This window comes from Eretmochelys imbricata, chromosome 10 (assembly GCF_965152235.1).
Source record: "Eretmochelys imbricata isolate rEreImb1 chromosome 10, rEreImb1.hap1, whole genome shotgun sequence".
Classification (NCBI taxonomy): domain Eukaryota; kingdom Metazoa; phylum Chordata; order Testudines; family Cheloniidae; genus Eretmochelys; species Eretmochelys imbricata.
In genome coordinates this window covers 38,631,554-38,656,521 of record NC_135581.1, presented here as the reverse complement: position 1 = coordinate 38,656,521, position 24,968 = coordinate 38,631,554, and the positions used below count along the sequence as shown (strand labels likewise).

Here is a 24,968-nt window from a genome sequence, read left to right as displayed (position 1 = left end):
TCTGAAATCCTGTCTCGATTGGCTAGCACCAGGTGCTTCAGGGGAACAAGTGAGCACACCACAAAAGGCAGACATGGTGTAATCTGCCCCCCACGTTAGGTCACATCTTGGTCACTAATAAAGTTTGGCTTAAGCTCCACAACATGAGGTTTAATATCCTTTCTACAATTTTTTTGTTATCATTCATTACAATAGCTGTGGATATTCTTGATAGCCATCGGATCCATTTTTTGAATATTGTTACATTTTTAGCCTCAACCATTTAATGTGGCAGTGAGTTCCACAGTCTAATTGTTTGTTGTTTAAAAAAGTATTTCCTTTTATTGGCTCTGAATTTCTCTCCTTTCAGTTTCTTTGACTGTCTTTGTTCTGGTGTTATGAGACAGAAAGAACAGAAGTTTCTAATCTACCTTCTTGATGCCATTCATGGCTCTATATATTTTTATCATGTCCCCTCTTATTTGTCTCCTCCTATAATATTAATTTTGAGATGGGACGACCAGTACAGCACACAGGTATTCTATAAAAGGATGTCCCACCAACTTATGTAATGGCATTATATTTTTTTCTGTATTATTCTATGGCCCATTTCTTATTCATTCTAACATTTGGTTAGCTTTTTCTGACGACAGCTGCACACTGAACAGAAGTTTTCATTGACCAGTCTATAATGATGGCCAAGTCCCCTTTTTGTGTTGATACAATTAATTTACAACTCTGACAAGTATGTGAATAACTTAATTTTTTCCCTCCAATGCACGTTACTTTGCATTTATCAACATTGAATTTGTTTGTCATCATATTGCCTATTCACCTAGCTTGTTCAGGTGTCTCTGAAATTCCTCACAGTCCTCTCTGGTCTGACTAACCTAAACATCTGCAAAATTTGCTATCTCACTACTCATCCCCATTTCCAGATCACATATAAATATACTAAACAACAAAGAATGTAGTATGGAACCCTGAGTCATCCAGGTGTTAACTTTTTGCCATGATAATATCCTACTATTAGTTTCCTGTCTTCTAGCCAGTTTTTGATCCATGACAATACTTTGCCTCTTACCCCATGACAACTTAACTTTTTTAGTAGCCTGTTGTGCAGGACCTTGTCCACAGGCTTTTTGAAGTCTAAATAAATTATTTCAACTGGTTCTCTTTTATCCACCATTTTGCTGATATATTCAAAGAATTCTAAGACATTTGTGAGTCACAATTATGTTTTGCAGAAGGCAAACATTGCAGTGAAGAGTTCAGAACATGATAGTTTCCTAACAGTCACCTGTGCCCATTCTGGACTGCTCCAGCTGCCAATGAAGTTAATGAAAAGCCTGCCATTGACTTCAAGAGGGGTCAGGCCCTACAAGCATGTGTGTGGAATGTTCAGTCAAGTGACTGTACAAAGAAATATGCATAGGAAAGCCCATCAAACATGGCTTGAGGAAGAGGAACTCCAAGGAGCCAACACCATCAAAGAAAGGTTGCCAAACCAGATGCCAACATGTCTCAATGAGGCAGGAGTTCTGACGCAGATCTATTCCAAGATGACAGGAAGCGTATAAAAACAGATAAGCAGTTCAGAACATGCAAAGGTTTCTTACTTGGTCTCCAGAAGTTGTGAGTTCTCCAACAGCAGATTCCCCACTTCTTTGCCCATTCCTGAAAAAAGAGGCCCGGAAGTTTTGATCTGCACCTCCAGAAACACAGAGCCTTATTCTGGGCTAACTGACTGATGCTTAGAAGGAGAAATAGCTTTTGTTAGGCAGCCTTACAGCTGTGTGTCCTGCTGCAGAGTGCCTCCTGCTGAAATAATACGTAACAGCAGCAAAAGTGTCCATGTGTCTTTTCTGTAAAGGATACTCTTTTTTTTTTAACCACTCACCTTCCTTGAGGGGGTGGGCCAAGGAGATGGTTGCACTAAAGCTGGTTAGGAGAAGCTGGGTCTAAGACTCCCACTCCAACCCTGACATACTACAACCGTTCCTTATAGCGACTGCTATGGAGGGAAGCTAGGAGTTCAGGGGTTCTTAGTGTCCACAGATTTATAGCAATGCAGAGTGTTGTCCAACTTACAACCCATCACTGGGTGACACGAGATTTTTGCTTTTCTTAGAATAGAAGCCAAACTCCCAGTCCTTAAATATACCTATTTTCTGAGTTCTTGTAGACAGCTCCATGCTCATGAAGGCTCCATGGCACCATCCTCTTCCCACTACTGCAATCGTAGCAGGGTTTTACATAGGGTGCCCCCTTGTTTCTTTATTTTTATTTAAGCATCTTTAAAGATATTAAGATTAATTCAGAGCCACAACACTGCAGGCCCAAATTATAAAAGGTGTGCTGCCATGGCACAAATGCAGCTCACACACAGGGCTAGGAGGTTGCACTTTTGCGTGCACAGTTTTAAAGATCTGAGCCTAAGACTGAAGGCTGAGTTCAATACTTTTAAGTGACGCTGAAAGGGGACTGACCCATCCAGTACAGTTTCCTGCTGGAAGGGACTCTTGGGGTTACAGCTATAGAGACAGCTCCCTCCCCAATGGGGGCTAAACACAATTCTAGGGGGTAGAAGCATAGAGACAACCCTCCTCCCCTCATGGCATGACACTGATGCTTGGATAGCATTCTCTCACTACAGATGATGAAGTACAAAGAGCTCACACAACTGCCATGGCTTGCGTTCAAGTTCTCCATTATATTACCTTGCTGTACAAAAATTCCTTCAGATATAGATATTTTTCAAGAGAAATTATTCAAGGTGTTATTTAATTCACTTATACAGGAAAATAATAAACGACTCACACTTGAAGTAAATGGATGTTAGAGAAAAAAGACTTCAACACACAGATCCTCTTCCCACAATTAGATGGGATGGGTTCATGATGGCAAAAGCAAATTCCCAGCAAGGATGGAGAAGAAGCAGCATTTTAAAAAGTAAAATTTAAAAAATACTGAATAGACAGGAAATGAATCACTTTGATGTTTCAGGCTACGTGTTCTCAGGTTGCTGGGGGTGAGACACTACAAACACCTCAGAAGTGGGAGACAAACACTCCAGTCTGGGTGTTAACCTACTAAAAATGTATTTGTGTTGTGGGGGAAGAGGAATGAGCAATTCCCCCTTTCTTTCCTCCTATAGATGATCACATATGTGGTATGGAGCTATCCGTGAAGCTCAGCGATTATGGGCATGGGACTCTGGTTATAAAGTGACTAGGGATGTAAAAGGTTAACCAGTTAACCGATAAGCATCAGTCTTATTGATTTCGGTTAATGATTAAACTCCCCTGCTGCCCTGTGCCCGGGCCCAAGGAGGCAGCAGAGCCTTGTGCCCCAGCCGGCAGCAGAGTCCTGGGCGCGGTGGGGCAGAACTCCTTAATGGCTAACTGTTTAACTGATAGAATTTTAATAGGTCAAACAGTTACTATTTTTAAACCCTACTTACATCCCTAAAAGTGACATTTCCACCCCCTCCTACTGGCTTTTAGCAATAAACTAAATTAAATGGATATCTAGTAGCATTTTCAGAAATGGCATAATGATGTTCCAGAAGCAGAAGGGAGGAATGGGTAATGGGAGTTCATGTGTAGGACTTTCTTTGGATTAGTCCTTTCTGCATTTTGATTTCTTTGCTACTTATTGGGTACTGGTGCATCTCCAGTACAGAAAGGAGCTGTGATGGAGAGGATGAGCCAATCACCCCAGAACTAGAAGCTCCACACTGCCCAAGCCACAGATATCTTCCCCAAAGCTGCCTGTGTGGCACAGTGGAAACTATAGGACACCTTACCCCAGGAATGGTACAGAGGGCTATTTATGGAAATAGAGGACAGGACACAGTTTTCCCCAGAGCAGCAGAATGGTATTCCAAGACAACCTGATCTTAGTGCACAGAGTGGGGAAGCTCTGAGAAGTTAGCAGAGGGACAATCCTATCTATATGAAGAGAACTCTGGGCTGGGATTAAAAGGAGATCTTTTCATGTACCCCTGCATACAATCGAAGTGAGGAAAAACCTAGGAAGAGAGAGAGAGAGATTTTATAGAGTCATCCCATACTATAGATCTTCCATATCCAGACAGACAGTCACAGTCTGAAGCATCAAAGTGGATAATCAACTACATCCAGAAACAAAAGAGAAGCCCAAATCCACAGAAACTGAGTTATTGTCTCCTGTGTCTAAGAGATGACACCACCACCACAAAAAACAAAACCAAGAGAACTCAAGAAGCATGAAGAGATGTTGGGTGGACAAAAGGAGTTAAGAAAAAACATATTTTAAAAATGGCCTTTGCCTTACCAAAGAAATCATCCCGCACTATGAGAGCCATCCCATACGAGAAGGGGAAACAGAAAGAGATGGGGACAAAGGGGAGGAAGAAAGGAAGAGAAAAAAGCAGCCATTAAGTACCAAACTGTAAACAGCAAATAGAGCAGCTCATCAGTGTGTAGGAGTATGTGTGCATGGTACATACTATGATGTGTGTGATACATACTCATGTACGTGTGCATGGTGTACACTGTGATGCTCAGTAGGGGCAAGTCTATAACCTGCTCACTAGAGCTTGGCCTACCAGGGATTTAAAGCCTGAGATATCAGAATATGCTTCACAGGATTTCCATTTCCATCTTAATCGTTTGCCCTGAGTTATGAGGCATCTTTGGGCCTCCCACCCCAACAACAAAGGCAACTAACCAGACAGCATGGACAGGGCAAGGGAAAGACAGCAGGAGAGGGAAATTAAAATGGGGGGAAATCATAGTTTATATCCAGGGTGCCCTTCCTCTCTATACATAGGGTCAAGCCCATTTCCTTACACAGGAACATTCCACATGCCCACTCACTTCAGTGAGGTTTTTCCCAGGGAAATATCTTAGGCTTTAGTCTTTCATGGGAGAATGATAAAGAAAATCCAGACCAAAAGAAAGGAAGATGCATGCTGCTTTCCCTTTCCTTGGCAAAGCTCTCTCAGTGTTCTGCAGGCCCAACCCTGAGAGGCACTGGCTTTCTCAACTCCCAGGGAGTCGATGGGACATGAAGTCACTCAGCATGTCTGTGCTGCCTCTAAAGACATTTGTGTCTGCACATCGACTGCCTTGGATAGGCAGTAAAGGCCCAATCCAACTTGGGAACTGGATCAGGCCCTAAGTGCACTGTAAGAGAAGGAGCGAATTCTCCAAGTGTAGGGCTCCCAGGGACTTCTTCTGATGGCAGAATGTGGCCCTAAGGCAGTGAGTTTCCTTTACAAAAACAGCGTAATAGGCAGGCACAGAGACAGCATCTGCAAAATGTTTAGCCAGGAGGACAAGGCTTCAACAAAGAGCAGAAGTTCTGCCACTTTCAAGTCCATCTCAATCTTCATTCATTTAGAGTAAGGAGAAGAACCTAAGCTAGATTTCTGTGCCCACCTGGATTGGATTTGGGGTACAGCTCCTGCCCTGACAAAGAGGAACTTTCCACCCCAGACTAGAGGGAAAGACATAGTAGGGTGTTCCCATGGTCCTATTAAGAGAATGGAGTGATTCTACAGAAAGCCACCCCCCAGCCCCAAAAAAAAAAAAAAAGCTTATCAAGACATAGCAGGCATGTGAGCATAAAGCAGAGATGTTCTATTATATCAGGACCTATCAGTCCAAGCCAACCAAATCAGAAAAAGGCAGAACAAAGGCTGCAAAGCCAACTGTGATTGGACAGCAGCAGGGGAGTATCATGTGTATACCACATCATTCAATCTAAACTCAACAAGGATAAGGAAAAACAAGGAAACTGAACAGAGGAGAGATACACACCTGAGAACTCCCCTAAGGGCCATGTCCAGCGAAGCACAGAGAGACAGGGGAGAAAAGGAAGTGAAAAAAGGATCAATCAGTGACTGAAACCAACAAAATCAAAATTTTGTTAAAAAAATTAACAATGATTCAGCCATTTCAATGTCAAAACGCATGAAATAGTAAGGACAGGACCTGCCATGACTGCAGATGGCATGACTCCACATACAGAACATAAAAAAAAAAAAAAAAAATCAAGGGAAGATAATCCACAATGAACCTGGAACCACATGCCTTGGTTGTCAGTTTTGCAGACAAGAATCTGATGAGGCTGTGTCTTCCTATGCTAGATGAACCTTTGTTTTCCTATGATATGTTCTATTTAAAACTGCTGGCCAAAGGCTAGTTCACACATCCCGCCCACTCCTCCTCCTCACCTAAGTGAATGATATATTTGTCTTTCCCAACCATATCTCATCGTACCAATGATGTAGTCAAAGGATGCCTTAACCTGCAAAGACAGCCATTAGTATTTAAAACAGTCTTTTTACCCCAACACTGGGACTGGCTTTGTTATTTGGTTTCAACTTCTGTGATGAAATAACATATAACTTACCACTAGTATATTAGCTGAATCTCTCTCTTCATCACAAAACCCCTTTTATGAAAAGCAAGGTCACCAAAGTAAACACTGCCAGGTCACCTAGCAGTGAAAAGAAGGACCCTCCCATAGCCCATAACCAGCATTCATTTTGCCCCTCACCCTTCACTTCCAGATTTTTATGGGCAGTGAAAACAGGAAAGGTGTTTGTGTGTGTGTGAGAGAGAGACACACATACTGTACCTACAGTAAATACAGTGAGATTATAGGAGTAAAAAATGAACATGTAGGATTAAATGAGGAAGAATGTTCATAGGGTTGTAGTTGGAAAGAGGGGAATTCAATTAACAATTATTACTAGTAAATAATTATTTATATTCCACACCACTCTCTGAACTACATCCTTACATGAACAAATGTATATGAAGTTATAACTAAGCAATGAGAAATCTGGATTTAACCAATGAATTTAGACCATTCTCCCCAAAACTGCAAAAAAGAGTGCCAAGAGATGATAGTCCAAAGCTAGCTTTGCAAACATCCAGAAAGGCAGACTGAAATCCCTCCAACCAGGAGATAGACATGCTTCTTGAGGATTGTACAAAAATAACTTCTGTAGACATCTGTTGTTTTAAAGGCTTCACAAATGACATTTCTCAGATATTAAGAATCTCAATCCACCTGGGAAAAAATACATTTGGAAGACTTTGCACCCATTTTTGGGTCTCCATATATGAGAATCAAGGCTTGACTGTCTCATTTACGCTGGTGATTGTCTGAAATAACTCCACTGGCTTCCATTGATTTACACGGTGAGAATTCAGAATCCGGTCCAAAAATAGAAAGAATGCTTCTTAATTTCTGGATCCTGTTGAGCTCTCTCTCCACTGTTTGATCCATGTCTACATCGTGCATTTTCTCTGTGATTCTTCAGGCTGTAGTCGGGCTGAAGGAAAAATAAGTGCCCCAGAGATAACAACTTGTCAGATAAGAGCAGAAAAATGGACAGATTTACTACAATCAAGCCCTAGCTTCTCCTTGGCTAAACTGCAGCTTTATCAAAGATCTTTAGAACTTTGAGTGTGTGAGGGCAGAAGAAACAGTAAACTAAATTAGTCTTTTTGTCCGTGAGTTTGAGAAAGTATTTATAGCCAGAGCCATCTAAAACTTATGATGGATTAAATATAAAAGTATAACATCTAAAATCTTCTACCTGCCTCCTTTCCCTCACCCCATCCTAGCAATGTGTGTGTCATATCATCCAACTCAAAACTTCCCTTAGATTAGGTGACCAGAACCCAACAAAAGGCCTAAACAGATTAACATCATTTCCAGGAAACAGACAGGCCTCACTTCATCCCATTTCCCAGGCTTGTAAGGGAATCCATAAAAGCCTCCCCACCTAGATGACCAGCGTCATTACCACAGCTTTGAGACTGTAAGCAGTATCCATCCTCCAGCGATGAGCCACAGAGGCCTCCTGATGATTGTATGGAGTTCTGTTGTTCTAATCAGAACCAGAAAATTGTCTAGGGCAGAATCACAAAAAAACTGGTGACTGAAAAATCCTATTCTATGATCCTCAGTAAGACAGCTGGTGAGGGCATGCTTTAATATGTTTCTTGGTGTAACAACTTGGGTATGTAAGATGAAAAATCAGAAGCTTTCAGAGTGATCCTGGAGGTCTTCAAAATTCTTCCTTGGTGACAGGTTCATTCTCCTGGTTGATCTCTAGGAAGGACAAACCTTTCCATAGAAAAAGTAAAAACAATGAGGAGTCCTTGTGGCACCTTAGAGACTAACAAATTTATTTTGGCATAAGCTTTCATAGGCTAAAACCCACTTCATCAGATGCATGGAGTGGAAAATACAGTAGGCAGATATAAATACACAGCACATGAAACGATGGGAGTTGCCTTACCAAGTAGGGGGTCAGTGCTAATGAGCTAATTCAATTAAGGTGAAAGTGGCCTATTCTCAACAGTTGACAAGAAGGGGTGAATACCAAGAGAGGGAAAATAACTTTTGTAGTGCTAACGAGGCCAATGCAATCAAGGTGGCCCACTTCAAACAGTTGACAAGAAGGTGTGAGTATCAGCAGAGGGAAATTAGTTTTTGCAGTGACCCATCCACTCCCAGTCTTTATTCAGGTCTAATTTGATGGTGTCCAGTTTGCAAATTAATTCCAGTTCTGCATGGAGTGGTGCCGTGAACCTAAGGAGTGATGCCAAGACCTGAAGTGGTACTGGGACATGGATCGGCGCCATTGCCTGGAGCTAGGCCAAGATGACAAATGGCACCAGGACCGGCGCTGGGTCCAGGATCTGCTCCATGACGGCGACCAGGGGCACAATCAGGAGCACCGACGCGAGCTCGAGCAGTGCCGCGAGTATGACCGGTGCAAGTACAACCGGTGTCGGGAACGGGAATGGTGCCGAGAACGGGAACAGTGCTGAAGCTCAACCACAGGTGCCAATGGAGCCCATGGGTGGATCAACGCCTGCTTGCCCCGAGACGGTGCCGTCCGCAGGGGCACTGGGGCCTTGGCGTGGAGCAGAGGAGACCACAATGCTGTCATGGCGACAAGGTCCCTCACCGCCACAAAGGTGTCCAGGGTAGAAGGCAGCTGGACTTCCACCACGCTGCAGGTTGGGGAGTCCAGTGGCACCGGACTCAGTGGTTCCCCCCGTGTGGCCAGAATCGACGGTGCTGGGGCTATGGCCTTTGCTCCCGGGCGCTCCCCTCCAGGATGTGCCCCAGTGACTGGCTCCAGGGAAGCAGGTCTCTGTGCAGGAGAGCTACCCTTCTCCAGCTTCCAGTGCCACTTCTGTCCCAGGGAGTGGGAGCGGTGCCGAGCCGATGTCACTGACTGCAGTGCCGGGGAGCAGCGGTGCCGCAGGTCTCAGTCAGAGTCCAACCGCGGTGCCACCTCCACTACCGAAGAGCTCGTTGCCAGGTCCTGCCACACCGAAGGAGGCCGGAGACTAAATGCTGCCTCCATAAGGAACTGCTTCAAGTGAAAGTCCCGCTCCTTTTCAGTCCGAGGACGAAACCCTTTGCAGATCCTGCACTTTTCAGATTGATAAGCCTCCCCCAGACACTTTAGGCAAGAGACATGGGGTTCACCCATTGGCATGGGCTTAGAGCAGGACTCGCAGGGCTTGAATCCCAGGCACTTGGGCATGGAGCCCCGAGAAGAAAAGTCAGGGTGGAGGGTAACCCTCCAACCCGACTAACATGAACTAAAACCAAAACCAAGAACTACAAACCAAGCTAACAACAACAACTATCTATAGAGCTAGGGAAATGTGGAGAACTTGCAGAGCAAGATGCCACAGTTCCAATGACCGTCACGGGCGGTAAGAAGGAACTGAGGGAGCGCCGGGTCGGCAGGGGTATATATTGAACGCCATGCAGGCACCACTCTAGGGGGCTCCATGGCCGACCCGACGGATGCTGCTAGGAAAAAGTTTTCCGACAGCCATGCACGCAGCGTGCACACACCTAATTGGAATTGATATGAGCAAGCACTCAAAGTACTACTCATGCTTCACCCTTGATCAGACATATTCTTCCATAAGAGCTGGTAAACATAATTATAATAAATGTCTGCCAAGGTGCCACCTCCCATAATATACAAGCCAAGAGCCTCAGTAACAATGAGTTGTTTTCAACTGGGCTCTCCTCCAAAATTCTTCATCAGTCCTGCATCAGAATCTAAACAATAAATGCCTTAGGACTCAGGCACTGGCCAGCATTTTTGTGATCTGCTGCTGCTGCACAATGCAGCTGTTCTAAATGCTGCAAAGGTACTGCAATACATAGGCTATAAACCATCACCTATGCAGCAACACACCCTTGAGGCCTTAGAGGGTTCAGATACAAGGCTCATAGTCTGTTCTTGTCAAAGGTGATTTAAATATCTTTTTATTTTTTGCAGAGATGGTCCATTGCAATTTTGCAACAAGATCACGAACTGGCTTGACTGAATCTACATCCAAAGTACTTTGGTGAATGCTGTATTTTCAGAACTAATGATGAGATAGGCCATGAGCCTTTGTCATTTCAGCAAGCTCAAGAGACAACCAGAAAGAAAATATATTCACCCTACACACTTAATGCTTTCAAATACCTCTCTTGCTTATACTCAGAACACATAAGGCATTCTGTAAGAGCCCTCTTATGTCTCAAGTTACTGGAGAACTCCTTAAATCAAGACATTGAGATTTGAGAATGATGTACATAACTATAGGCTTTGTCTATCATATCTGCACTGTATTAACTTCTATGGGACTTAATCATGTGCTTAAGTGCTCTCATGAACTGGGGCCTAGACACCCAAAGTTCTACCCCAGGAGGCACTGGGCTCAGTCTACAACCTGGGATAGATTCCCTTCTTTGGCTGTTCCAAAGTCCTGGTCAGGAACCTCAGGTGATGTGCCCAGGCTTCAGGACATAATAAGCCCCTTCCAAGATTGCCCTAACACAGGGGTAGGCAAACTATGGCCCGTGGGCCGGATCCAGCCGCGGGATTGCCACCCCCATGGCACTGCGGGCCCCACACTGCTCCCAGAAGCAGCCAGCACCACATTCTGGGGCGGGAGGGGAACGACAGAGGACTATGCGCGCCGCCCTCGCCTGCAGGCACTGCCCTCCACAGCTCCCATTGGCTGGGAATGGGGAACCTCGGCCAATGAGAGCTTTGGGGAAGGTACCCACAGGCGAGGAAAGCGTGCAGAGCCCTCTGCCCAGGCAGGGAGCATGCCCTGGCCCCATGCGCGCCTCTGCTGGGCCAGAGTCCACACCCCTCCTGCACCCCAACCCCTACCCTGAGCTCCCTTCTGAACCCCTCCTGTACCCCAACCTCCTGCCCTGAGCCTCCTGCTGCACCCCACACCCCTCCTACATCCCAACTCCCTGCCCTGAACCCCCCAGCTGCACCCCGCACCCTTCCTGCACCCCATCCTCCTGCCCTGAGCCCCCTGCTGTACCTCACACCCCTCCTGCACCCCAACCCCCTGCCCTGAGCCCCCTGCCACACCCCGTACCACTCCTGCATCCAACCCCCTGCCCTGAGCCCCCGCCACACTGCACACCCCTCCTGCACCCCAACCCCCTGCCCTGAGCCCCCTGCCGCACCTCGCACCCCTCCTCCACCCCAACCCCCTGCCCCAGCCCTACATTCATGGCCCTGCATGCAATTTCCTCACCCAGATGTGGCCCTCGGGCCAAAAAGTTTGCCCACCCCTGCTCTAAAAGGTGTACTGCGTTATTTTTCACACTCTCTACAGCAGAGTAAAACATACAATATAGGCTATAATATTTCTGTATAAAAAGAGAAAATTTTTTGAAGTTTTTATAAAATTAGAAAAGTGGTTACTTTCTTGCAGAACAGTGGTCTGTTTTCAAATCTATATCACTCAAAAAAACCCGTCACTTCATATTCAGTTGCAAGTGTCTGTAAAGTTATCTTTGGGTGGTGAAAGATAAGGAAGCACAATTGTTTTTCCAGGGAGTTTGTGCAAGAGAATCACACACACAAAAATTAACTTATGCATACAGACAAACATAGCCCTAACAAAACAAAGCCCAAAGCTATTTTGTTAGTTTTATTATGATTATTACATATTTCATTCCTAGATTGTCCCAAATTCCATCCCAAATTGTTTTTATTGACAAGGAGTCACAATTCTGAAAGGAAGAAAGAAAATTGTCTGTTTCTAAAGCTGTCACTCAGCCCTAACTACAGTGGAGTGAACACGGTTTTTATAAATATTTTTACCTAGCAGATCTGCTCCTTCATCCACATCCCCAATGACCTCTGACCCTGCTGTGGAAAGTTCATGATACAGAGAGTCTGTGTTGATGCCGAAAGCTTTGTTCACAATCCCCTGTGTTGGGCTGTTGTTGGAGGAAATAAAAAGAAGGAATCTTGTTACTTGGAAATATTTTAGCTAGAAGATTCCTCTCCTGAATTATCGAACAAAGTAGATCACTGCAATCAAAATACAGATATCTTTCTATTCATTCACCATAGGGCTGAGACCATGGACTTACTATGTAAGGGATAAATATACCTTACGCCTCATATCAAGGATAAGTATTGTTCAGGGTTCCAAATATGAAAGATATACCACCAGTGTCCCATAGATCAGCATAGCAGGTCCAGCTCAGAACAACAGATTAATGTGAAACTCCTTTAAAAATCATACTGTTTTATACTGATTATATAAAAACCAGAATGTTTCCTACTAACTGGAGCTCCTAACTCTGATGATTAGTATTCATTTGTTTTACCGTAGATCTTGGAGACCACCCATTCAATCCTATAATTCCATCAGTTCAGGTACATGGCAGGCACCCACTACCCACCTGTAGGGATTTGTTTGTTCTTTGTTAGTCTCTAAGGTGCCACAAGTACTCCTTTTCTTTTTGCGGAATCAGACTAATACGACTGCTACTCTGAAATTTGTTCTTCTAGTGAGCATGTATGCACGGCTATATATGTGTGAGTGTATGAAGGACTTATTTAGGAAAAGGTAATCAAAGAGATGAACCTTACATTTAGTATTGGAAACAGCAAGGTCTTTTTTATCCTCAGTTGGGAGCAAGTTCCAGATTCTTGGTCTGATTCCTGTGAAAGTTCTCTTTCCTGCACACATGAGCTTCCTCTTATTTGTTGACTGTTTCATGGCTCCAATGGAAAACAGGTGGTTTAGGAGGTCATGATCATTGAGGAAGAGGCAACCTTCAGGTAACCAGAGCCAATCCCATGGACTGGTTTGAATACTGGAATAAACACCTTGAACTGCATTCTACTGTACTGGGAATCAATGCAGAAAGTGGAGCAGCTGGGTGGTATGTTCACAGCATTCTGCTAAGCAGACAGACAACAATGTTCAGTACCACTGGAACTTATCTCAGGTTGTGTAGCTTCACTCCTAGGTATACTAAATTTCAGTAATCTAGCCTGGAGGTCATGAATCCATGGGGCACTGTGGTCAGCTGTGTCTGACAAGATGAGGCATACTCTGCCGGCCAGTTGTAAGTCATGCCTAACCAACCTGATTGCCTTCTATGATGAGATAACTGGCTCTGTGGATATGGGGAAAGCGGTGGACATGATATATCTTGACTTTAGCAAAGCTTTTGATACGGTCTCCCACAGTATTCTTGCCAGCAAGTTAAAAAAGTATGGATTGAATAAATGGACTATAAGGTGGATAGAAAGCTGGCTAGATCATCAGGCTCAACAGGTAGTGATCAACAGCTCGATGTCTAGTTGGCAGCCTGTATCAAGCGGAAGGCCCCAGGGGTCAGTTCTGGGCTGGTTTTGTTTAACATCTTCATTAATGATCTGGATAATGGGATGGATTGCACCCTCAGCAAGTTTGCGGATGACAATAAACTGGGGGGACAGGTAGATATGCTGGAGGGTAGGGATAGGGTCCAAAGTGACCTAGACAAATTGGAGGATTGGGCCAAAAGAAATCTGATGAGATTCAACACAGACAAGTGCAGAATTCTGCACTTAGGACAGAAGAATCCCATGCACTGCTACAGGCTGGGGACCAACTGGCTAAGTGGCAGTTCTGCAGAAAAGGACCTGGGGATTACAGTGGACGAGAAGCTGGATATTAGTCAGCAGTGTGCCCTTGTTGTCAAGAAGGCTAACTGCATATTGGGCTGCATTAGTAGGAGCACTGCCTGCAGATAGTGATTATTCCCCTCTATTTGGCACTGGTGAGGTCACATCTGGAGTAATGCATCCAGTTTTGGGCCCCCCACTACAGAAAGGATGTGGACAAATTGGAGAGAGTCCAGCGGAGGACAATGAAAATGATTAGGGGGCTGGGACACATGATTACGAGCAGAGGTTGAGGGAACTGGGGTTCTTTAGTCTGCAGAAGAGAAGAGTGAGGGGGGATTTGATAGCAGCCTTCAACTACCTGAAGGTGGGTGTGACGGGGCACAGTGGCCCTGCACTGGTATCGCAGGGGTTAACCCTTCCTTCCTGGCAGAGGAAGCCCCGCCCTGGAAGCCCTGCTGGGCATGCTCCAACTGGAGAATAGGTATAAAAGCCTGCAAAGGTGCTCAGTCTGGGCTGACCACTGGAGGAGAAGGAGCTTCTGAGGAGGGACAGCCAAAGCTCCCGGATCCAGGGACCAACCAAGCCGGGAGGCACCTAACATCCCAGATGGAGGTCTTGGCAGGAGGAGACGGACCAGAGGATCCCCCTCCCCGGAGTGGAGAAGATGACATTGCGGGTAGGAAGTGACCCAGGGACATTTTAGAGATGGGCAGCGTTAAAGCTGCACTGACACTCGGCGTGTTGCGGGCGGATCCCCGCCGAGCTAAGCACAAGGGGAAACCCTGCCAATAGGAGAGCCTGGGGTCAGGACCCGGTGGAGAGGGTGGGCCCAGGTCCCCCTACCCCCCCCCCACTACCATTGGGATACACTTCCCTGCCTGAGAGGGAATTATATGGACTCTGGCCGTTGGGCCACACTGCCCTGATGTGTGGGGCAAGTTATCTAGACTCTGGCCACTAGGCCACACCACCCCGCTTGCCCGGGGGATTGTATAGACTCCGGCTGCTATGCCGCACCGCTCCAACGCAGGGAGTGATTTATGTGGACCCTGGCTGTCAGGCCACACCACCCGATACTCAAAGTGACACATGGACTCAAGCCGTTAGGTCCCACTACCCTGACTAAGGGACGAGTACAGGGAAACCAGCCATTGGGCCACATTGGAATGCCCTTACAGTATGGGTGTGGGAACGTAAGAGTGGCGAGGCCTCTCCACCCCATCCTGCCCCAAAGGGGCGCTGCGGTGCCGGACCTGTCACAGCGGGTTCCAAAGAGGATGGAGCTCGGCTGTTCTCAGTGGTGGCAGATGACTGAACAAGGTCTCAAGTTCCAGTGGCGGAGGTCTAGGTTGGATATTAGGAAAAACTATTTCACTAGGAGGGTGGTGAAGCACTGGAATGGGTTACCCTAAGGAGGTGGTGGAATCTCCATCCTTAGAGGTTTTTAAGGCTTGAGAAACCCCTGGCTGGGATGATCTAGTTGGTGTTGGCCCTGCTTTAAGCAGGGGGTTGGACTAGATGACCTCCTGAGGTCTCTTCCAACCCTAATCTTCTATCATTCTATGACATGGATTTTTTTTTTACTGCCATGGCTATACTAGCATCTGATACCACTGAAGAATTGGAGATAAATACCAGTGCTGCAGCCCAACATATTCCAAGACAGACACCCTCACTAGTGGGCAGCAAAAACAGCAAGAGGACCACTTCTGGATTGACCAATTTAATAACTGAAACTTTAGAAAGCATTATGCATGATAAAGCAGCAAGTCCAAGGCTCAGTAACCCCATTGTACTTTGTGTTTCCAGCTGGCCGCCCACAATCTGTTGTCTTGGTGCACAGATTTCCTTGATTAAAGGGCTCTCTCCTTGTAGCTGCATCCCTGGGATTCTTCTCTATTCATGAGATGAAGAATAACCAGTCTGAACATCAGCCACTCTCATGGCATACAACACACACAACTGGCTCTGCTACAGTGGTTCCTCCTGCTGTTGTTCTCAGAATATTACACATGTTTCTCACACATTCTGGCCATGCCATCCTAAGAGGAAACTTCACTCCTCGTTCCTGCATCATCAAAATTCTTCATGTCTCCTCCCCTGTACGGTGCTTGTCCAAATGAAGACCACTCACCATATGCATATAAAACACTTGCCCTTTATTGCCTCTCTTTGCCATACATACATCTAGGCTATTATATGTCTGGCAGCACTGATGCACCAAATGAATGGCCTTCAGGCAACCCCCCACTTAAGGGGAAGCTGGTGTTCTAATCAAGCATAAACCATAGCAACAGAGGACTTCACCAAAAAGGTCACTCATTGTCGGGTGCCAACCTATATATAGCAAACCTATATGTGGGGGGAGGGATAGCTCAGTGGTTTGAGCATTGGCCTGCTAAACCCAGGGTTGAGAGTTCAATCCTTGAGGGGGCCATTTAGGGATCTGGGGGAAAAAAATTGGGGATTGGTCCTGCTTTGAGCAGGGGGTTGAAGTAGATGACCTCCTGAGGTCCCTTCCAACCCTCATATTCTATGAAACCTGAGAAGGATCTGGATTTTGAAATGTAATTCAGGACTGACTGTTTACTAGACAATTGGCTTTTTCTCTTTTCATAGATTCATAGATACTAAGGTCAGAAGGGACCATTATGATCATCTAGTCTGACCTCCTGCACAACGCAGGCCACAGAATTTCACCCACCTGCGAAAAACCTCTCACCTATGTCTGAGCTACTGAAGTCCTCAAATCATGGTTTAAAGACTTCAAGGGGCAGAGAATCCTCCAGCAAGTGACCCGTGCCCCATGCTACAGAGGAAGGCAAAAAACCTCCAGGGCCTCTTCCAATCTGCCCTGGAGGAAAATTCCTTCCCGACCCCAAATATGGCGATCAGCTAAACCCTGAGCATATGGGCAAGATTCACCAGCCAGATACTACAGAAAATTCTTTCCTGTGTAACTCAGATCCCACCCCATCTAACATCCCATCACAGGCCATTAGGCCTATTTACCACGAATATTTAATTACCAAAATCATGTTATCCCATCATACCATCTCCTCCATAAACTCATCCAGTTTAATCTTAAAGTCAGACAGATCTTTTGCCCCCACTGCTTCCCTTGGAAGGCTATTCCAAAACTTCACTCCTCTGATGGTTAGAAACCTTTGTCTAATTTCAAGTCTAAACTTCCCAATGACCAGTTTATATCCATTTGTTCTTGTGTCCACATTGGTACTGAGCTTAAATAATTCCTCTCCCTCTCCGGTATTTATCCCTCTGATATATTTATAGAGAGCAATCATATCTCCCCTCAACCTTCTTTTAGTTAGGCTAAACAAGCCAAGCTCCTTGAGTCTCCTTTCATAAGACAAGTTTTCCATTCCTTGGATCATCCTAGTAGCCCTTCTCTGTACCTGTTCCAGTTTGAATTCATCCTTCTTAAACATGGGAGACCAGAACTGCACACAGTATATACAAGGTGAGGTCTCACCACTTCAGCCCATAAACCCCATACCTCATTAGTCTGTCTTCTCTCTTTTATCATGCCACCTTCCCTTCTCTCATTGGAGCATGGCAAACTGTACTGTCTGAAACCAGTCCAACTGTGGATCATCTGGAGGAGATTTCTCACACAGACTTTGAGCTTGTGTTCTTGCCATGGTAACAGGGAGTTTTGTGCCTGAGGGATCCTTCATTATGCACTAGGCAGAGGAAGTAAGGATCCAATGATTGCTCATACACCAGTGTCTCCACCGCATTAACATGTATCATAGTTCTATGCAGCATTAATTACACAAACTCTTTAACCCAGAGTCTCTCTTCAGTCCTCAAAGTTACATGAAGGAGAGTAAATAGCATACTTACAAAAGATAAAAGCAAGTACCTGTTTCCAGTGTGCTCCAGTCGGGGGTCCTGGCACATGTCCAGCTCTGGCGTAGAGTCTATGATATCCTGAACATCAGACCACTCATCACTGCTACCCATTCCTACAAAAGATAATACACAGATAAGAGACAGATCCAGCAGAATAGAAGGCCAACAGTTGTTCCACTCTAGGGACTGTATTCTCTGACTGGTCTTAAGCTGTTTGGGTATAAAAAAGGATAATGGGGAGCACTCTCAAGATTGCTATGGTACCATGTGCAAAGTGTTAAAGTTAGAGTGTAGATGGATTTCTAGTGAGTCACAAACTACAGCTGGGAAGGTGTGTTCCAAAATTCCTGGGGAAAGATAGAAGTAGGATCTACCATCATGAGCAGGTGTGAGAAATAGTGGATTCTTGGAAGCATGCCAGTGGCAATACCATCAGCCAGTGGGGTAACTGGGCTGGTGTAATGAAGTACTTCTGGATATTAAACTTTAAAAATAACTTCAGAATTCTAAAGGTAAAACTGTTTTAAATGAGGTCATCTTTTTCGGGCACAGTTACGGTCACTTAAGAAAGATTCAACACCAAATAATGTCCTTTTAATCTCTCAGTAAAAACCTCCCTCTCATTTTGCAACATTGTAAAAGATATAAAAACATACAATAATTTAATTTATTCTATAACAAAAATTATTAGAGTTATAAATCATGACTGAATCACTTTAAATAGGAACAACTTGAATATACAAATTCTCATGCATACATCTGATTTAACTGTTAATTATATGAAATTGTGAAGTGGAAGTAGCAATGTACCAAATACATGCAACCTAATCTGTTTCTAATATGATGCATGTTCTGGAGTCATTATTTGATGAACGAAGAAAGATGAAGCTCCTGCCAACCCATACAGGCCAGTGACGGAGAGTGGAGAGAACCGAGACTTCTATGTCTGTCTCCCAGTGCGGAGAATTATACTATGCTGGCTTAAATTACATCACTAAAAAGATACCGACTTATTGGTTAGGCACCCGGTATGTAAGTACTTCTTGAGGAACTACATTGCCTTCTGCCAGCCAGGGGACTGTGATCCTGGTAGCAAGCAGCCTGCTAATATAATTACAAAGTGGGATTTCAACACTGGCATCCTCAGTCAAAGTCTACAGCGCAAGATTTTTCTACTGTTTTGTGGTTTCACTTTGTCAGGAACTCATTTGGGAGCTTTACAGAAGAAATTTCCTCTAAGTCAGTTGCAATAAACTTGGAAATTGGATCCATGTCAATGAATCTTTTATTTTTCCTCCACAAAACATGCCACTGTCCAAAAAGCAAGCATAGTCCTACCATCAAGCATAAATGAGCATATCACCCTCCTTTAGTCCCCTACTTCCAACTGTACCCTTAATAAACAGAGAGCATTGTCTTTCAGTTGAACTAAGCTAGTTATTCCTTCAGTCCCCCCAGACCTCTTCCGGTATTTAATAAGACATACATGGGCATTGTAAAATCAAAGTAGACATGCAACAAGTTGGCTAGCAAAGAATATATACAGATGAAAACACCTGCCATACCTATGCTGACATTCCTCATCTCCTGGGTGACCTGCACTTCCATGTTCCTGCTGTTCCGCTTTTCCCGTGCCCTCTTATTGTTTTTGGCTGTGGCACTGTAGTCACTGATGGGTTGCAGACTCTCGTTTAAGGGTGTGACAGCAGCAGAGGGCACAGATGAGGTTGGTGTGTTGGACTTTGTCCCAGTGGTGCTTGGAGTGGCAGCTGCAGAAGACTGCCCAGATTCAGACATTTCATCATTTGGGCACTATGGCAATACAAAGAAGGAGAAAACAGAAAGGAAAAAGCACGTCTATATGTTTCAGATAATTTCTTATTTACTGGATTGATGGATGCCTTTATAGCAAATTATGGGAAATGAGTACCACAAACTCAACACCCAGAGCTCATTGTGCCTGCTTGGCACTGCAAATGAATAGCAAGTTCCTGTGCAGAACTCAGCAAGCAAATCCTACCTGGTCTAAATACTGATCCCCCTCTTCCTTTATTACCAACACAGATGGCATTTCAGGTCTTCAGAAGTTATGTGAGATATGAGATCTACTCATAAAGGATTGTGACCTGATTTTCAAAGGTGAAAAACAGCTGCAGCTCCCTTTGACTTCACAGGGATTTATGGGTGCTCAGCACTTCTGAAAATCAGGCCAATGTCTTCCAAGATACCCAGTGCAAGAAGGAAAGCACAATCATTTCTGGAAAGTGATACAGCCTTCTATGAAGCAGCCTCATAGATGCTCTGGATCCATCATTACAGTAGGTCATTGGCACAGAACTTGTTTAATAGATTTCTAATGCTACCACTTCATTTGAAGGGACAGGTATGTATTTTTGATACTAGGCAGCTGAAGTAAAGTGGTAATCAAGCTGAAATGGTCTTATTTCACTAGTAGGGGAGAGCTACATGCCTGTATCAGCTCACGTAGAATACAGCCAGGCATGGACCCAGGATGACAACACATGTGGTTCTCCCCAACTGGATGAAAGACAGGACCAAGAGTTCAGAAATCAAAAGATGTCATAAATAAACCCTTGAGATGTATTTCCAACCTGAAATGTGCACAACCAAGTCCCTGTTCAACATAAATTATGGTCCCATTCCTCATCCTACCACATTCTAAAAAATACAGGAAGCTTTCAAGAATACTACAGCATTTGATGCTGCACTCCCTGCTTGCCAATTAAGGAAGCACTGTTTCAGACTCAGCAAGTTCACCTTCTCATCGGTGACCAGTTGGCCTCAGACCCAAATGAGATCTCCCTGGTCTTCTTGGCAGGGTTTCTAACCACACAGACAGACTGACAGACACACACACACCTCCCACCCCAAGGCCACTTAAAGCATTGCCTGAACTTCTAGAGCAACATACTACATTTGTTTTCCAGTTGGGTAGAAAAGCCATTTGATATATACCCGCGCCTCCCGTTTCCTTACTATAGTTATTGCCATCCTTATTTGCATCTTATCTTCTGTGCAGTTACTAGGAAGCTTACTCTGAAACCTGCTTCTACTTAGTTTGTTAATTACTCTTTAAAACTAGCTACTACCTTAGGCCTCACAGTCTTGGAACTGTGATGTCTGCACCTCAGTTGTTTGGAAGTCTGTTCTACAGTCCTCCTTCCTTACGATTTTATGATGCAACAAAACAGTTACAAGTGGGATGGGAATGAAGATAATGGAAAAAATGGCAATGTAACCCTTGGCAGCCATGCATTCTTTATTTAAAAAAAAAGAAAAAGTACCTGTTATTGACATACTACTTTAATTAGAAACACATTGAAGTTTCCCTGTCCGTGCTCATTCCTGCAGTATACTGAAGTAAGGAAACCAAGTGTCCCGTGCCACACCCATTTCCTGATTATTTATGGTGCAGACACTGAAATTGAATTTATTTGTTTTTTTTTACAATGTTGCTATCAAATTTTATCCACTTTTTTTGCTTGACTTTTTTGGATTGTGAGCCCAAATAGCACACCCACTTCTTCTGTATGGATGTTCAGATCATCATCTTGGTGCATTAAATGGTCATTTGTGAATCTACTTGCTGATTTGGGCACCAAATTTGAAATACAGACATTTTACTTAGGCTGCTATATTTGAATATTAGACTGCTCACAACTTTTTAAAATTCCTATTCTGGGTGCTTCCATTCTAATGTGCAAGGGCAAAGTATCAAATCAGAGGGTTTCGTGGACAACTCCAATGCATTGGGACTTCGTTACTTTGACAAACACCTGCCAGTGCACTCCCAAGGCCTGGAAGCAAAGGGGCTAAAAACGCACTGTTATTCAGTGTAAAATGTAAATAAAACCCTCCCCCAGAAACTGAGCCTGAGACATTTGGCAGAGTTCTGGGATGTTGCTGCATGCACTGTGCCTATCATCCTTCTCAATACCACAGCCTAGAAGGAGCTCATAGCTTTGAAATGGATATGTGGCCCAGTCTGCAATTCAGTCCTTATTCAAAGAAACCATATTCAGAAACACTAAACCACCAATGCCATGGGTGCTACTCCTATTCCACATCTGTCTCAAAAGCATGCCCCATGCATTGCTGCTTCCCTTCAATCAAAACATACTCATGGGATAACCACCATGGTCTACCACACACCGCTGGTTACGCATCTTAATTTTCCACTTACTTATGGAATATTCTCCACAGCCAACCAGTCTGCTTTGGGAACATCCACTTCAAAACCCTTAGATAAAGCCAAGATATTCCTTTTAACCTTCCAGGAACTCTACTAGACACTGCTGAGATATTCCTTCTTCCCCTCTCTACCACCAAATCTCCCTCACTGACTAGCTATCATACAGTCCAGGGGGCGATCTCCATAATCCTTCACATACAAAAGGATACTCTCCATAGCCGCCACTTACCTAGAGTCAGACCTGTGAGCCTCCTAAACTTCAGATGTGTAGCCATGACCTCCAAAATGCATTGCAAAAGCCCAAAATTCATAGGAGTAATATGTCACCATGAGTAGCCACAATTCTATGGTTTTAACACTGAAAATACAGTACATAAAAACAAACCCAAAAAGCATTAAGGACTAAATCTCCAAAATATAAAATGTTAAATGTAAAAACACAAAAGCAAAACAAAACCTAATCTAGTTATAAAAAGTAAGATGCAAAAACCAATAAATAAATAAATAATGAAAATGTAAAAATATTTAATAATCAGACTCTTGAAGATGAAAAATCAGCTCAGAGAGTTAGAAGAAAAAAGACCAGGCAGGTAAGCTATCAGTGTGCACCTGACAGCAGGGGAACATCAGCTATGTTCCCAACACAGAAAGAACTTAGAGCACCACAAAAGAAAAGCATAGTAAAGTCACCATAAAATATTTGCAGCACTGCAATGCATTTCAACAGCCAAGCAAGAGCATTTATTAAATAATACTTCAAGCAGAAAGTACTGCCTAACGGAGAGCCATTAAGAGGTTTGCATACCTCCATCCCAATCAGTGAACCCATTACCCACTTAGTATCCTCCACTACCCAACACTTACTCATGCTATATCTTCCACAAGCTATGAATTATTCTGCTTTAGGATATCTACCTTAACAACATATGCATCCAGGATTTTCCATAACCCACCCCCAAGAGGCTACCTTCCTTAAACCCAGTATCCCATAATTGGGCTTTTCTTAACAAGCACGGAACATTTATCACTGTTACCTGATGGATATGCTCATAGCTGAACACTGTCAGCAAGGCACAATATTTTCTTTCCATTATAAATTGATTTCTTTGCCTGATACAAGCATAAACAAATTCCAAAAAGATACAGTTAGTAACCTCCACTGCCTGAACTCAGAATTCAAGGTTTCTATAGTTTTATTTAACTTTCTGCTGAATTTCCTGAAATGCAGAGAGTGAGTTATTGATAAATTGCAGACAGCTATGGGTAAGAAGCTTTTAGTCTCTGTGCTACAGAGCAGCAGCCTCATCAAGTCTATTAAAATGGATGCAACTCCATCTTTCTCCCTACTCTCCCCTGCAAAAGATACACAGAACTGATTAAATGAAAGTGTTAGGGAATGCACTGCCATGGGGATAAAGAGTTCATGCAAGTATTGGTTGGACTGTGTCTCCTAGCAGAGGTGCAGCACAGGCAGACTGCAAATCAGTTTATAGAAAAATGTTTGTGCCATTTCTACATCCCTCCATCCTTGATCACACCAGTGCACTGTGGGACTCTTATCTCAGTTCCCAGCACAGTTCTCCAGAACAGGGGCTTTTTGGAAATTTGCAAACTATCATGAGATCTGAACGGTATTCTGGGCATTTTGGCCAAGTTTCCAGGGTCAGTGTTCCATCACACTTTTATACCATTATGCCAGCCAATCCCGAGTTTCTGGTTCGAAGGAACAGCAGTGGTTGGGTTCCAAGAATTGTTTCAGTCCTACCCAAGGACCTGTGCATGTACCCTGAGATACCATGCCCTCACACTGCTAGGCCAGTAGCCCAGGGAGCTAAGGGGAAATCAGTGGTGGTGGAGTGCCACTGAATGTGAACTAAGATCCATCTTTCATTTGGTGGCAGTATGGCCTCGTTAGGATAGCTGGAAAATCAAAGCAATTTCATTCCAATGTTCCTTCTTTGGTCTTTCCCTCAAGTGTTTGGAAATTGCTGATGAAGCACCTCCCAGTGAGGATGCCATGGACAGGCCAGGGTAACATACGAGGCTGAAATATAATATTTTCTTTCTCTCTTTGCCCCATCACCCTGCCACAACATTTTTAGTGTTATTTACAGCATTAGTGGTTTATAACTTTTATTTTACAGGAGCTTCCGTTTTGCCCAGTTTAATATTAATAAAGGGATGTGTTTATAAAGGCATTTTATTCAAACAGATTTTTTAAAATAATGCGTTCAGAGAAGCTGGTGTACTTTAGCTGACATTTTTCCAGCAGAGACCAGCTATTGTCACACCTACTGGAATTGGGGGAAAATGACCAGCATGCTCGAGGCACAGCTTCACAAATACCTCAAATGCTATCAGGCCTGCTGGAAAGGATTCGAGGAAAGAGAATCTTGTGGAACCCTAGGCAAAAGGGCATTAGCTTGGGGAAGATGTTGGGGGTGATGCTAGGGATACAGTTGCTGGGGCTCGTTGCACAAATCAGTTATTGAAAGGAGAAGCACAGCATTGTAGGATGGCGGTGGGAGGGCCAGCAGCACTAATATAGCTGCAGTGCTGTGATTTCTTGTCCACGCAAGCAGATCACCAGTGTAGACTGTGAAGGTGACATAAAGGCTTGCTCCACAGTGGCACAATGCAATCCACTGTATCAATCACTCTATAGCAGCTGAGCAATTTGTATAATGACACAAAGCATTTTCGATACACTGTAGGCATTAGGTGTTGCTACCATCAGTGGTGGTGGCAGTACGTTTTTTGTCTAGTGTAGATGAACTGAAAGACAGGAAGATTAAAACAAAGATCAACTAGAAAGGGCAGATTATGGCACAGCAGCAGAATGCCCAGCCCCAAGTGAGACACAGTTCCCATGATGGGGCAGAAGACTGGTTCCATCATTTCCGCCACCAAATGATTCATAAA

The 24,968-nt window shown here is 44.2% G+C and overlaps 1 protein-coding gene across 2 annotated transcripts in view; it reads right to left on the bottom strand.

Annotated features, from left to right (window-relative positions):
* Nucleotides 1–24,968, bottom strand: part of MAPK8IP3 (mitogen-activated protein kinase 8 interacting protein 3) — a 153,922-nt gene that overhangs the window by 56,983 nt on the left and 71,971 nt on the right. For both annotated transcript variants that reach the window (XM_077827872.1, XM_077827873.1), the window contains 4 exons: nt 19,399–19,645; nt 17,844–17,946; nt 12,149–12,267; nt 1,599–1,656 (listed from right to left, as the gene is read on the bottom strand). In XM_077827872.1, coding sequence (XP_077683998.1) covers nt 1,599–1,656; nt 12,149–12,267; nt 17,844–17,946; nt 19,399–19,645 — 527 coding nt within the window. The remainder of the gene's footprint in view (nt 1–1,598; nt 1,657–12,148; nt 12,268–17,843; nt 17,947–19,398; nt 19,646–24,968) is intronic.